The sequence below is a fragment of the Centropristis striata genome, chromosome 6 (genome assembly GCF_030273125.1).
Source record: "Centropristis striata isolate RG_2023a ecotype Rhode Island chromosome 6, C.striata_1.0, whole genome shotgun sequence".
NCBI classification, from domain to species: Eukaryota; Metazoa; Chordata; class Actinopteri; order Perciformes; family Serranidae; genus Centropristis; species Centropristis striata.
The window spans coordinates 27,332,255-27,346,839 of record NC_081522.1 but is presented as its reverse complement, the minus strand read 5'-3'; the positions used below and the strand labels follow the sequence as shown (position 1 = coordinate 27,346,839).

The 14,585-nt window shown below is 42.4% G+C and overlaps 2 protein-coding genes across 2 annotated transcripts in view; one reads left to right on the top strand and one right to left on the bottom strand.

Annotated features, from left to right (window-relative positions):
• The window catches only part of LOC131972719 (voltage-dependent calcium channel subunit alpha-2/delta-4-like), a 138,031-nt gene that overhangs the window by 66,824 nt on the left and 56,622 nt on the right, over positions 1-14,585 (top strand). Inside the window, exons 26-27 of the mRNA XM_059334395.1 lie at positions 2,591-2,712; positions 3,622-3,690. Coding sequence (XP_059190378.1) covers positions 2,591-2,712; positions 3,622-3,690 — 191 coding nt within the window. The remainder of the gene's footprint in view (positions 1-2,590; positions 2,713-3,621; positions 3,691-14,585) is intronic.
• On the bottom strand, positions 4,903-14,089 carry LOC131972727 (leucine-rich repeat and transmembrane domain-containing protein 2-like). Its single transcript, XM_059334406.1, has 4 exons — positions 13,990-14,089; positions 7,260-7,402; positions 6,440-7,123; positions 4,903-6,135 (listed from the first exon to the last, which is right to left on the bottom strand). The coding sequence occupies exons 2-4, from the start codon at positions 7,303-7,305 to the stop codon at positions 5,654-5,656; spliced, it is 1,212 nt and encodes a 403-aa protein (XP_059190389.1). The 5' UTR covers positions 7,306-7,402; positions 13,990-14,089; the 3' UTR covers positions 4,903-5,653.

The window sequence follows — 14,585 nt, the reverse complement described above, 5'->3', positions numbered from 1 at the left end:
ATTTTCTGTCTGATGCAGGTCTATGTTATGCTGTACGTTAACACTTTATCGAGCCTACTGATTGGGTTCATCTGTAGTCGGCACTTTGTGCAATAAAATGATTTATTGTGCCGTGCGATAGAGCCGATACGCATGTTTTGTCTTTACTGTTGTATTGTGTACAGCCTTTATAAAGCTCTGTTGGGAGAGCTTGTGTTATAGGCAGTGTTTTGCTGTGATATCATTTGTAATGCATAATGTTGCAAAGTAAAATAGTCACTATTTTTCCAGTTTGTCTATATTTGTCATTTTAATAGTTCTACATTTCTACGAGTCCTTTTCCTGGGAAAAGATGGCCCATCCACTTTTGTACTGGCCCACCCGAAATATTATTTCTGCCTTCGCCACCGGGTGTCTCCATGGATACCAGATGATGACTGAGAGATGCAGATCAGCAGGATTGCGGGTCACTAGGAACTTTGTGTATGTAGTGCAATCCGTTTTGGACCCAGAGGGTATACTACCAGTGGCGAAGGCAGAAATAATATTTCACACAAGCTCTCCCAACAGAGCTTTATAAAGGCTGTACACAATACAACAGTAAAGACAAAACATGCGTATCGGCTCTATCGCACGGCACAATAAATCATTTTATTGCACAATGTGCCGACTACAGATGTACCCAATCAGTAGGCTCGATAAAGTGTTAACGTACAGCATAACATAGACCTGCATCAGACAGAAAATTATCACATTAACGGCGATTGTTTTTTCAGTACCACGGACAGCTCACGCGTAACAGAAACTGCGCAGATCTACGGCAACCAGTTAGTGTGGAAACCAGTAAGGACACAACACAAGCCTTTAATCTTTCTGTTGTCTCACTCCAGTGTTTACTTGTACTGTTTAAGGTTGAGCTGCCAGCCGTTGTGAGAAATAAAGCACGACGCGGTCCGAGCCGCAATATAACGACCACCCGTGTCCGACTGGTCCCTCCTCCGCCCTCCATCATAAACAACACAACGCAGAGTCCCAGGGTGTGGAGAGGCTCATCCCACACGGGCCGGGTTACAAATACATTACATTACTGGCTATGCGTCTGGACTACACTATTGTTTTGTTTTCTCAAGATCTCAAATTAATTATATCGTTAGCTTGGGAAAACAACTGTCGTTTTTTTTTCAAGTAAAGCAGCAATGTACTTATAATGAAGCCCCAGGTCAAAATATAGCCGAACTAACTCCTGTAATGTCATTTTCATACAGAAACAAGCTGCAATGCAGAGGGTGTTCTTATAGACACCATGCGCGCATGCAATATGCATCTCGTGCTCACGAGAAAAGTATCTCGTGCTCACGAGAAAAGTATCTCGTGCTCACGAGAAACTATCTCGTGCTCACGAGAAAAGTATCTCGTGCTCACGAGAAAGTTTATTTTCTCCATGTCCCTTTAGGGGCTCCGTAAATTAGAGCTGCAAGCAGCGATGAATTTATCTTGTTTTAAGAGTTCTGGCGTGCTTTTTCAATCATGTTCAAGTGTTCAACATGCTCATTTCTAGATTTAATAATCTTAATTGAAGAATCTTGTCAAGTGAAATTATCTGTCCTACAAATCTAAACCTATAGAACTAAATTTTCCAAAAGCCAATAGACGAGCCCCCATTTTGTCATGAACCGGCTCATAGATCATGACAAAACAAGGTAGACCACACATGTATTCAAGTTATAAGAAAATAATGTTTATTTAATTCATTGAAAACACAAAGAAACTTAATTATATGAGTCAGTATATCAGTGGTGAGGTGAGTGCATGCATGCGATGTGGTGAAATGCAGGTGTATAAGCTGAAAAGAACTAAAAAACTAAACAAAACCAACTAAACTAGACCAAACCAACTAAAACAAACCAAGGTGGTGGCTGTGGAGGAGAGAGAGAAGAGAACTGAGACCTCAGCTCCTCTATATAGCCTCAGTGATTGAGACTGGATTCAGGTGTGCTTCTCCAGCCTCCTCCTACTCTGCAGACTGGAGGAGTGGCCTGACCTGTGGCCCCTCCTACAAAGGAAGACAAATACAACATGCCACAACACTCAGAGGGGGAGGGGGTCATCACAAGTTTTTCTGTAAATTCAACAGAAGTGTCAATGCTTCCTACTAAATAAATAAAGAATAGATTTTAGCCTCTGTAGCAGATAGAAATTAAATTCCAAAAAGTATTTGAGAGTTTATAGCTGTTATATCTGACCTCCCTCCGCTATAGTCGTCTTCTGCCATTATTTCAAAGTTCTGGAAAAGTCCCATGTTGCATTGCGACACTCCTACATGTATTCTGATGCATTTCATTGGCCAAGAGACCGAAAATAGGTGAAAAAAAACTACAAATACTACAATACGACGTATCCACTTTCCCGGCTTTAATGGTAGAATAACGCAAAAGCGCCCCTGGTTTTAATGGTAGAAATGCGGTAATGCTTTCCTGGCTTAAATGGGTTAACTGGTTAAACTTTGACGCATTCATCGACACACACAGTTTTCAGTTGCTGCTTCCACCTGGACTGACTAAGTTAGTAACTTCAGTTGGTTTCACAGTAAAGTGTAACTTCCGCTCCACAGGAGGTTTCTGACTGCGGTTGATAAAGACAACCTGTTCACCATCGATCACTTCCCTCTGTGGTACCGCCTGGCTGTGGAAAACACTCCTGGAAGCTTCTACTACTACCCCGTCAACGACAAAGGTGCGTCTCCTCAGCATCTCTCAATTCTTATTAGGGCTGCATGATTATGGCCAAAATGATAATCATGATTACTCATCATGTTAGGGAACACATCTGTATTTTTATTGCACTACTTTTAAACAAACAATAGGAACATTTTTTAGTGTCTGGTGCTTGTTGTAAACAAACAGAGATCGCCAGGTGAACGCCTCCTGCAGCAGCAGCACATACACACTGTACTGCTACAGAGCTAACTGTAACGAGCTACCAACCCCCGCGGCTCGTTAAGAAGAGTAAGAACGAGTCTCCAATCATTTTTGTCGCCAGTTGCTTCTTTGAAAAATAGTCGCTAAGGGGGTCTGAAATGTCGCTAAATATAGCAAAAAGTTGTTTAGTTGGCAACACTGCTTCGCCGGCTTTTACAAATGGCGTGTGTTTTTGTGGCGTTGAGTACTATGTCACATCCTGCTTAGCGATCTATCCAATCAGTAACCAGGCTTTTTTCAGGGGAGAAAAAAGACTCTGCTCTTTGACAGGGCCAAGAAGAGTCCCTGCTCATTTTTAATAAGGGGCATTTCGGCGAGTGAGACCCGCCTCATTCCAGTTATTGGGTTGTAGTGGAAACACCCTTTATTCTACAGTCCACGGAGTGACTTTATCTTATTTAGGCAGCTACATGAAACCTTAACTATGCGTTCGCCCCCTGGTGGTTGGTGGACTACTGGTGTAAAAAGTGCTTGATTAGATATGCAGGAGAGCCGCATTTTAAAATGGAAATATTGCCGACGATCAGGTTAATTTCATCGTGGCGGCCAAAATTGTGATCACGATTAAAATACGATTAATTGTGCAGCCCTAATTTTTATCGTTATTATCATTATGAGATAAGTCCCTGATCAGGTGGTCCTGAGTTGAATGTTCTTTTAACAGGAGTGAAATTTGTGATCGCGACAACAGCAGTGACGGTGTCATCTGAAGGGAAGACGGCCATGGCTGGAGGTAAGTCTCACTGCTGCAAAACATTCAAGCTGTGGAGTCTCTTAAATGTTTGTGTGATATTTTTCTCATCTGTGGGTCGTCTTGGATATGTTGTGGCTTTCTGTTTTATTATTGTTTTGGCTCATTGATTCACTGTTTTCCCTACTTGGCCTTTTTGATGCACAGTCTGTACAAAGGCAGATCTTGAAGTCTTGCATTTAAATCCAGTTTCCTCAAAAAAGAAAGTTTAGAAGGATTTCAATTCTTATATTTTCCTTTTGTCTTCGGGAGGCTAGACTCTTAGTTCTATAATGTTTCTATTTGCAATAAGCCGTTGGATCTTTTCTACTAATTTTAATAATAATAACAATAATAGTAATAGTCCACAATAATATCATATTGAATATTCTCATTATTGGAAAATGTAAAAACAAGGAAAAACACAGACATATTTGCTTCCCCTCAGAAATCAAGAGCTTATGCATTGTTTGCAAACAACTAGCTATTTGGTACGGTGGCCCTGAAGTGCAAATCACAACGGCAAATCAGAAAACACAACAACAAATCAAAAGACACAACAACAAAACAGAAGACACAACAACAAATCAAAAAACAAAACGACAAAACAGAAAACACAACGGTAGTAGTAGTTCAAGAAACACAATAAATCTGAAAAAACATGTTTTCTGATTTGTTGTTGTGTTTTTTGATTTGTTGTTGTGTTTTCTGATTTGCCGTTGTGATTTGCACTTTGGGGCCACCGTTATTTGGGACCAGGCTGCTTTACAAATTACAGCGCTGATGGTTGAAATGCTCCACACAATGTGTTGCCATGTAGTGTTTTGTTTTGTTTGTTTAAAAAAATAAAGTAAAGCTGAAGTCTGTAGATTCGAGAGTTTATCAAAAGTCCTTTGGAGGAGAGGATTTCACCATTTTTTTTGCTTAGTGGGCCCCTTTTTTTAATTTGTGTGTTAATATGGTTTTCTGGCTGTTTTCTGGATATTGTCATGTGACCTGTGGCTCTCAAATCAACATGTTTTTAATAAGAAAAAAACTGTTTAGATAAATATAGAGTTTATTATCTTCAGCATGATTAACAGTCCTTGAGTAGAATTTGAGACGTTGTTTCATGTGCTTATCACAGAAAATAAGGACAAAATAAATTAAAACATATAACCGGTACAGTAAATGTGGGCTCTTGCACTCACACACTTTCAGTCATTGTCTCATACTTTGCTCTGCTGGAAAATAACTGATGTCTGAACTGTTTTGTTGTACTGAAAGCTGCAGTAGCTCATAGCTTGCCCTCCAGGCAGCAGTAAAGCTCTAGTGATATTTGAATGCAGTTTAACTCTGGGATGAAGCTTAAAGCAGCATTTCCCTGACAGCAGCAAGACTTGGTTTAAAGAGTTTCTATTTTGTAGGAAATTGAACAGGGCATCTACCTTACAGAGGGAGAACTATTTGTCAAAGTAGAGATGTTACAGATAACATAAAATTCACAGAACTGATCAAGAAAATTAGACAATGTGCAGCAAACAACAGGAGAAATGTCACATCATTTTACAGATTCACAGACATTTGTACTTTTGGAGCTTGTGCTTGTTGGGCTCAGATACATACGGACATTTGGAACATATTCATATTTCTAAGGAAGAAACAAAAACACAGATGAAGTGAAGTCAAGGTGCAGAAGTGCCAACAGCAGCTTCAGAGGAGTTTAAAAGCTGGCTGAGAGATGCAGCGCAGGGAATAACAATTCACAGAGCATCCATACATTAAAAGAAGTGCTGCAGCATTCCAGTTTCACTGAATCTAGTCCAGTCCATTAGCTGTACGATCAGTCCCCGCCCAGAGGTTTTCAGCACAATCACAGAGCTACAGGGTTTCTCCCTCAAGACGCTTTCTCATCATGTATGAGAGCTGAGGAGCAGAAGCAGCCGGAGCGTCCCGGGAGGATCGAAAATCAGTAAAAAGCAGCGGGTCAGAAGCTGCTGATTCGATACCCATGCACAATGCCGCAGGCCTCTTTTGGCAGCGACTCCTCTGGCGAGGTCGGCGATGACATTTGCCCATCCTCCAGGTCTGTGTCGGCTCCGGACTCGGCCATCAGAGGCTGGCCTCGACTCTTCATCTCCCTCTGGTAGCGTGCCATCAGAGAGGCGTAGACGCAGCCATAAGTAGCTGCAACCACCATCATTATGCACACTGTGCCACAAATCACACCCGCAACTATTTGCGTGCCATGTGCTCGGCGAACACTGACAGGCCGGTAACGCTGGCGAACGCATTCGTCGTTACTGCTGATCCGGCCGGGCGGGCAGGGCGGCCTGGTGGCGTAACCTGGAGCCCCCTCTCTGGTCGGCCTTTGCAGGCAGTAGCTGAACATCTCTGCTGGCACGCTGCGGATGTCCCTGCCCTTCAGATCCCCCGGGAGACTGCACTGCATCGCATCTACCTGCCCATCTATAAAACAGAGAGAAAGGGGAAACATAAAAAGAGAAGGGGAAGAAGAGGGAGGGTGAAGATGAAAGGAGAAGGAAGCAGGGAGAGAGAATGAGAGAGATGGTGGTCATTATATTCTTAGATGTCTTTGCTCAGCATACATCCATCCTGCAGAGCCGAGATTAATTGCTTTGATTAGACAGCTTTTGAAGTAGAGACTCAAATACATAGTGATTCACTCTGGTACGGTCTTAAAGCCGACTATCAAACCTATCAACTTCAGAGTATTTTAGATGTGGAGGGGCCTGCTAACAGCCCTGCTCACCCCTGTAAATCAACCACTCCATCCAGTGCTTGAAGTCTCTCAGCTTGCAGTCACACTCCCAGGGGTTTCCCGCCAGCTGGAGCTGCTGGAGCCCCACAAGGGGCTCGAATGTGACTCGGTCCAGGGCCACCAGCCGGTTGCTGGCCAAGGACAGCCAGACCAGTCTCTGAAGCCCATCCAGTAGACCTTTGGGCAGCCACAGGAGGCCATTGGAAGATAGGTCAAGCCCTTGCAGCTGCCACAGCCCCCTTAACACCTCCTTGCTCAAGCTGCTGCTGCCTTGACTGCCATTCAATCCCTGGGCGACCTCTGTGCTGTTGTTGGGGTCAGGGGTTGCCAGGCGAACCCCGAGGTAGTTAGCAGAGAGATTGAGGAACCGCAGGCTGCCTAGTCCTGAGAAAGCTCCAGGCTGCAGGGAGGAAAAGTGGTTCTGGGAAATATCCAAAAGCTCCAGGCTGCTGAGGTTGGAGAGCTCAGTTTTTCCCAGGGAGGAGAGGTTGTTGTGGGGTAGGCGGAGGTTCAGACAGTCCTGGTCCAGCAGTGCCAGGATTGGCTTCAGAGAGAGAAGGCCGACCGCAGAGCAGTCGGTTGTGTTACCGTAGCAGGTGCAGACACCAGGACAGCTGTGGACCGAGCCCAGCAGTGCCAGTAGAACCAACACCAGACTGGATAGGGCAGCGTGCACTGGAAGACAAACAGAAGATATTTTTTTCTACAAACTTACTACATTGTGAAAGGGAAGCAAAGCTTAACCTTCCACTGTCACTTTAAAACCCGTCCAGTTTTCATTGAAGCAGATTAAAGCGAAGCCAAGACTCACCCAGGCTCTCCAGGTGACATCGTCCATACTGGTCCTGGTTCTTCATGTCTGGGACATTGACTCTGCTTTTGCTTCAGGCTCTCATCCAGCTGTCTTCACACTCTGCCGGTTCACACCAACATCCAATGGCTGTGGAGAACGTCCTGGAACAGAGAAGATAGAGACAGAATAGGAGAGGCTGTGATTTGAATATTTTGATAAAACATATTTGTGACCAGAATATTTTGGTGAGCGGGACATTTTAGAGTTGAGATATAAACTTGTCAGTCAAATTAAGTCAGTTTTATTTCTATCGTCCAAGGTCACAACCACAAGTTTAGCTCAGGGGGTCCATTTACCGCATCCGACTCAGACAGTTTGAAGGGCAGGGGCGAAAAAATAAAAAGGGCACATTCTGCACAACATGGGGTCCAACCGGCAGCAAAAAGCTATGAAGCACAGACCCCAATTGGGGTCCCGACCCCAAGGTTGACAATAGCTGCCCTAGAGGCAGCCAATAAGGCACTTCCTCTCATTTTAACCACTCTGGTGCGCTTTTTCAACCATGGAGGCATGAGGGGGGGGGCGGTGGGTTTTTATGTACACAGGCTTTTGTTTTTTTATTCAAAAAGTTTTCTTTAGAACCAGTGATTAAAACATGGAGATTTTCATGTTCATAATCCAAGTCCTTGTGCATTGTCTGTGAAAAAAGGACAACTGAAATGGCTCCTCCAACTTCACTACTTCAGAATAAAGGATAATCTTCTGTGAGCTCTGGATTTACTTTGCTCTCTTGCAGCTTTTACATGTCTTTTCTTTCATTCATCTCCTCGGTGGCAGATAAAAGATTTACTCGTTCACATTTAGTGTTTTGCACTTTTCATCTGCTCCAGGGATTCAAACAGATGATTTTTTTTTCAAGAGCCTGTTTCTCAAACCTCTCAGCCTCCATGAACAGTGCAACTCGATATGTGAGATTAAGTGGAGTATTTCATGTGCACTGATTAAAAAACATCAACCGCTTAGTCTCTGGCAGAGCTCATCTACAGTATATTGGCATTGCAGGCCGGGGTTGTGTTGTAATTCACAGCATTTACTTGTCCTCAATCCTTTTCATCCTTTGCCTCTTTTCACTCAGAGAGAACACACAAGCTTCACGATGAAGTAAAATAATCCTCTGTGTTTTTATCCAGCAACACCGGAGAAAAGTCAGTGCCAACTTCTGCCTTTCTAACGCCCACTTGCAATTCCTGAATGCTACAGATACAGTACAGCATCAGAATTGTTTCACACATACAATCAAGAAAAATGTTTGTATTTTTTTTCGATGATTCCTGCCTTTTTAAATTCACTCCGTTTCCTCCCCTTGATCTCTCTGGGCACTCAGATATGCAGGGGGAGGTGTGCATGAGAGATAAAACTACGGTGGTAAAAGAAAAGTGCTGTCACTCCATCATCTGTCGCTAGCTGCTATAAAGAGCCAGAGAAAAGCTGCCTCAAGGTCTTTCTTTTGTTGCAGGTCTTTCTTTTGGCACAATGATGCCAGTCACTCTGCTGCAGCCTGCGTGAGGCTGGTGGTGCCTTCAGGCCACTACTGACATTACAAAACAGGAGAAATTACAATGCAGGTAGAGGAAGGAGATAGTGGGAGGACATATGAGAGGCAAATGTGGCTCCCAGAAGAATATTTGACGTCATTTAATCAGCAAGAGACCAAAAAAGTAAAAGTGCAAAGTCAGAGCCTTGATTCTCAGACGTAATCACAAGCAGATCCTAGAAGATAACGTACAGTGAGTACTGATGCTCAAGCTATGTGCAGGTATAGACTTTTTAACAGCATTATTGTTGTTTGTTTTAAAGCTCAAAGCATCCAATGCTTATGTGTCCTGAGCGACCAAGCTGGAAGCAACCTTTCTTAAAGTACGAGGACTTGTTGGCTGGTTTTAGCTAAAGTCCGCACTGTAATTGGTAAACAGGCTTTTATGTATCGGGCTCCCTTATCCTGGAATCTGCTCCAGAGCAGTCTCAATCTGCAGGACGTTATTACGGTCACCTCCTTTAAAAAAAACTCTTGAGAGATCTGGAAGCAGACTCGTATCGCCTTTGCACTTGTTTTTTATGATGTTATGTTCTTGTACTGTCCATGCCTATTTTACTATGTTTTCTGGCTTGCTTGTATTTTACTGTAGGTCCATGTTTTATTGTCTGTTCTTGCCACGATGCACTGTCTGTCTTATTGTTGTAACTTTTAACCCTGCTGCTATCTTGGCCAGGCTTCCCCTGAAAAAGAGGTATTTGTGTCTCAGTGGGAACGACCTGGTTAAATAAAGGTTAAATAAAATAAATTTAAAAAAAGCTCATGGGTTCAGAACAATACTAATATGCTGTGGAAGAAAATCAAAAAATCTCCCGGCTTAGTAACTCAAATCAGTTGTGAATGACAGCTGTCAGGCCCATCAGATCCACTACAGCAGCCTGTAAGAGGATGAGGACCTTTATCAGATTTTAAGAGTATCCTATGGAGACGATCACCTCTGACCTCTCTGCCTGCATGATGGCTCATAACAACAGATGTGTTGTTACATGTTACATGTTGTGGAACCAGGAGGAGGGATTTATAGAAAACTGTGATCTTGTCTTAAGTAAATCCCTATGGAGACAAATAATAGAAACACAAAGCCCATCATGACCACTTTGTCCCAAGACTTTTACTATTACAACATCGTACACCATGAAAACACTCCATGGACCCACTGTTGCATGCTTCAGCAGTCAAACACTCATAAAGCTGCAAGCCGAGGACCTAAACAAAAGCAAACGTAGACGTTAGTATGTCATCTTCTGTTTATCAAAAGCTCAAATCGCTCCTGGCTGCCACTCTGCTATTCACCATCTCGCTTTGAGCATTCCCTCCTCTCTGCACCACTTGGCGTCTCTTTCTTTAGGACACGTGTCTCTTAAGGACCACAGTGAGCATAGAGGCTGCTGGGTTTTGATCGAGGACATCACTTTCACCCAAACTCAAACTTTACCCAGCAGGTTTGTCTGTGAAATACAGCCTACCGACATTTCTAGCTCAAAGAACATCACATGCTTCATGCTGTCTTGTACAACTTTTTTTTTACTTTGAGGTGTTTATCTATAGCGATTTAAGTTTTAGCCTTAAAGATGGCAGGAGATTTACTCACTAGGGCTTAGTCTGGTTTTGTTTTTTGGTTCTAGCTTTAGTTCTTTTGACACAGGTGCTGATGCACTGCTTGATTTAGTCAAGTCAATCATTTGGTGCCGTTGGGTTTCCTGCTCTAAAAGAACACTGTTCAACTCATTTTTCAGTAAACAAATAGGAATGATCCTGTTGCAATTCTAAATGCTTCTACAGTTATAGAAAGTGCAGACAAAGATATCCTCAGTTCCTTCAATTTTTGGGAGTAAACTCGCTGCAAAAAAGGTGTGTCTAAAAACAAGATAAAAACACTAAATCTGAGGGAAATGATCTTGCTGATTTCTTAAATTAAGATTATTAAATCTGGAAATTAGCATGTTAGCATACGTTTTTTTTTACTTGGTAAGAAACAAGTAATTTGCAGGTCACTCTGCTCGGGCCAGTTCATCACTGCTTGCAGCTTTAATACATCTTGTTTTAAGAGTTAATTTCTTATTTTAAGTGTACAACATGCTTATTTCTAGATTAAATAATCTTAATTTAAGAAATCTTGTCAAGTAAATTTATTTAGTGTTTTTATCTTGTTTTTAGACAACCTTTTTTGCCGTGCAGCCATTGAAACAACTTGTCAAAAGCACCATCAACCAGATTAGAAGCCGCCCCACACAGCAACGGCGGGTCACAGATTAAAACTGTGGTTTCAATCCCCAAGCGGAACAGTCCAGATGGCGTCAGAAACAACCACTCCGTCTTTGTTGTCTGTTTTTACTGATGTGTCATCATCATACATCTGCTGTAGTGTTGAGACTGTCATTCCAAACACTTTCACAAGACTTGAGTAAACACACAGTAGTAATTAGTCAATACACAGTACTTCATATGTTAGCTGGTAACCGTATAACTAGTGACGGGAAACAGATGGTGTGACACACTATATCAGGGATGGGCAACTGGAGGCCCGGGGGCCGCATACGGCCTGCACCCTCACTTAAAGTGGCCCTCAGTACAACAACATGCATTTGAGCATGAAATCTTAAAAGTGCAGTGTAAAAACGCACAAAATTACTTCTTGCATTAATGTTGGTCTGCTGTTCTTGCACTGAAAAAAAAAAAGAAATCACAGTAAGTGTTTATTTTTGATTTGCTTCAAACCTTTTGTACTCCTATCTATACTGATATACATGAATTTGAGCATGAAATATGTCAAGTTACTGCACTGTAAATATATTTAAAATTGCAGTTTCATCATATCTGGTGGTCTGCACGGTCCTATATGTGGCCCTGTGGTAGTGTCCATGAAAAATTGTGGCCCCCTCCAGCATGTAAGTTTTCCATCCCTGCACTATATGGAGGTCCAACAGTGGCTCTGAGCAGTTCTTGGTATTTCTGTCTGTCTCTGTAACAGAAATTCTAAAAATGTATTTTTTTAACTCTGAACTCATCTTTTAATCTCTGATCAAACTGAATGGATGAAGACGGTGTGTTGGGGTTATCATGTCAACGTTATCATGTTAACTTTAGCATTAGCTGCTATGCTAAAAGAACCTGCAGGTCAGTTAGCTTGTTAAAAGGCTTTCAAAGTACAGCAGGACATGACATGTTATCATCCCCCTTCACATCTTAAGTTAGCTAACGTTTGGCAGGTTTGCATTTTCTTTATATCTGTGGTGACATGAAAGAGATTTGGAAAAGGGTAGGTTGGTTGCTGACATATTTTTAAGATTAATAAATCATCGTTATCCAGAAAACATTGAGCTAACATTTCTTTTATCTCTGTAAGGACACATGCCATCCCAAAGCAGCTGTTGGTGATAGTACTGTAGTCCTTGGCAGCTTCTTGAAGCTATTTACTGACCCAAGAAACTAATACACAGCACAGTCTTTTTTATAATGACGGTCTAAAATAATTGGGCCACACAGGATTTTTTTTCATGCAGTACCAATCTTGGCCACTAGGGTGCCATATTCAGCTCTCTCTGGAAGTCACTGGTCTAGTGGACCAGTGAATCTCTGCTTATATCAGATTCAGCCATTCAGTTCAACTGAGTTGATGAATGGATTTCACAAAGAAATTAAAGTCCTTAATTGCTAGGGATGTCCCGATCCGATCACATGATCGGAAATCGGGGCCGATCATGTGGTTTCAGACTCGATCGGAATCGGACATTGGGATCGGATATATGTATATTCAGCATGATATCATTTTACTGCAGGCTGCATGTCAATAAGCGAAGCAGAAGTTCACACACTCCAACCTTGCTGGCGCTAATGCACCTTAAAGTTGGTGCCGCTGCCATTACAAGAAGAAGAAGAAGAGAAGAAGAAGTAAAAAACCAACAACACGGCAGCAGTTTAAACCAACGCGAATATGTCTGCAGTCTGGAAGTATTTTAAAGTGAACGAAAATAACACTGCGATTGTCTAACGCTCGATCACTTGCCAGGTATGTAAACTGGGAAGGTGAAAATTTGTATTTGTAATTATTACTTGATTGTTCAAGCTACCTCAAAGAAGTGCTCAAAAAATTAGTTTTAAATGATAAAATAAAAAAGGCACATCCTGGATCTGTTTCTTCGCTCTTCATTTTTTTTAACGTATTATAGAAGTATCGGATCGGGACTCGGTATCGGCAGATACTCAAAATTAAATTACTCGGATTCGGGCTCGGGGCCAAAAAAAACCTGATCGGGACATCCCTATTAATTGCTGTAAACTGTAGTATCTCTAATGGCCACTGTATGCAGCTATACAAATCTGTTGAAATAAATTGGAAACCAGCCCTTAATTTTCCCTAAAATGTAAAGCCATATTTAAATTTGTTCCTTCAGTAAGTTTTGCTCTCAGCAGCTAATTTGACTCTTTCTAATGTGACTGTTTGTGACAGTGGATGTTTGTGTGAGCCTGTCCCCTCAGCACCACCTCTCTTTAGTGTAAAGCTCCACTAACTGACAACAATGGCAGTAAATCCAACCCTGAGGCGTCCTCTTAAAAACTCTGGAAACTGTCACAGACGCTTGTTTTTTTGGTATTATCTGTTCAGGGATTCAAACAAGCAACCATCTGGCCTCAAGCTCACTTCATCAGCCTCTCAGTTCCAAAACAGACTGTTTTTCATGTAAAAACTCACCTGTTGGGATTCTGTCATTGAAGTCCTGTGATGTTCCCTGTTTCATCTGCAGTGGTTTTCTGGGCTCTAACGTGGCGTCCCGCTAGCAGCTTAATGGCCTCTGACAGGCAGAGAGAATCTGACCCCCACCACCACCTTTTGAGTTGTTCAGTCAGAACAAAAACAAAAACAGGAGCTTTTCACCATTTTCTAACATTTTGGAGGCAAAACCCTCCATTGAGGAAATAATAAATGACTTAATAAATGACTATTACTTGCAGGTTCAGCATGATGTAGCTTAATTTTACCTTTGGGGTCCAAATGGTGACAAACAGACCAAAAGTAGAGAAAAGCATGAGGACAGGAGTGTCCACTTACTGCTGGCTATATGTACATGCAAAGGACAGGACACACAGTCTTTAGAGCTTTCAAAGGCACACACACATTACTGTGCATTCAGTATCTACACACACGCCGCTCACCATCTGCTCTGCTGCTTCAGCCTCCAAACAGAGAAAGAAGACAGAAACTGTTCTTCTGCTTCATCTGCAGCGTTCACAAAAGAGAAAGAAGAATCTGAAATGAAGCTCGTCTGTCCTAAAAAACAAAATCTTGATTTAATTTTTTTAATCTGAGCCCAGAAACCAGACTTTGTCTTCCACGACAGGAACTGGTCTCGGCTTAAAACGCCAGCAGCTTGTTTCCTCGTTACAACCAAATTCTGAAAGCAGCTTGAAACCAAAAACAAGAAGCTGGACTTGTAGTTTTATTCCGGATCAAATGCGGCTCGCTGTCGTCTTCCTCCTCTCCATCCGCTGCTCCCTCTGATCGGCTCTGAGCTCTTGTCAGACACACACACAGCCTGCACACTGAGGGCGAGCAAGCTTCTGTGTTTTAGAGAGAGAGAGAGAGAGAAAGAGAGAGAGAGAGAGAGAGAGAGGGAGAGGAGCCACATGCTGCTGCTAATGGTATGTATGTGTGTGTGTGTGTGTGTGTGTAATGTGCATTAAAGCAGAGTTTGACAGAAATAGTAACAGTAACAGTAGATTGTGTTGCAGCTGCAGGCGGAGCTCTGAAT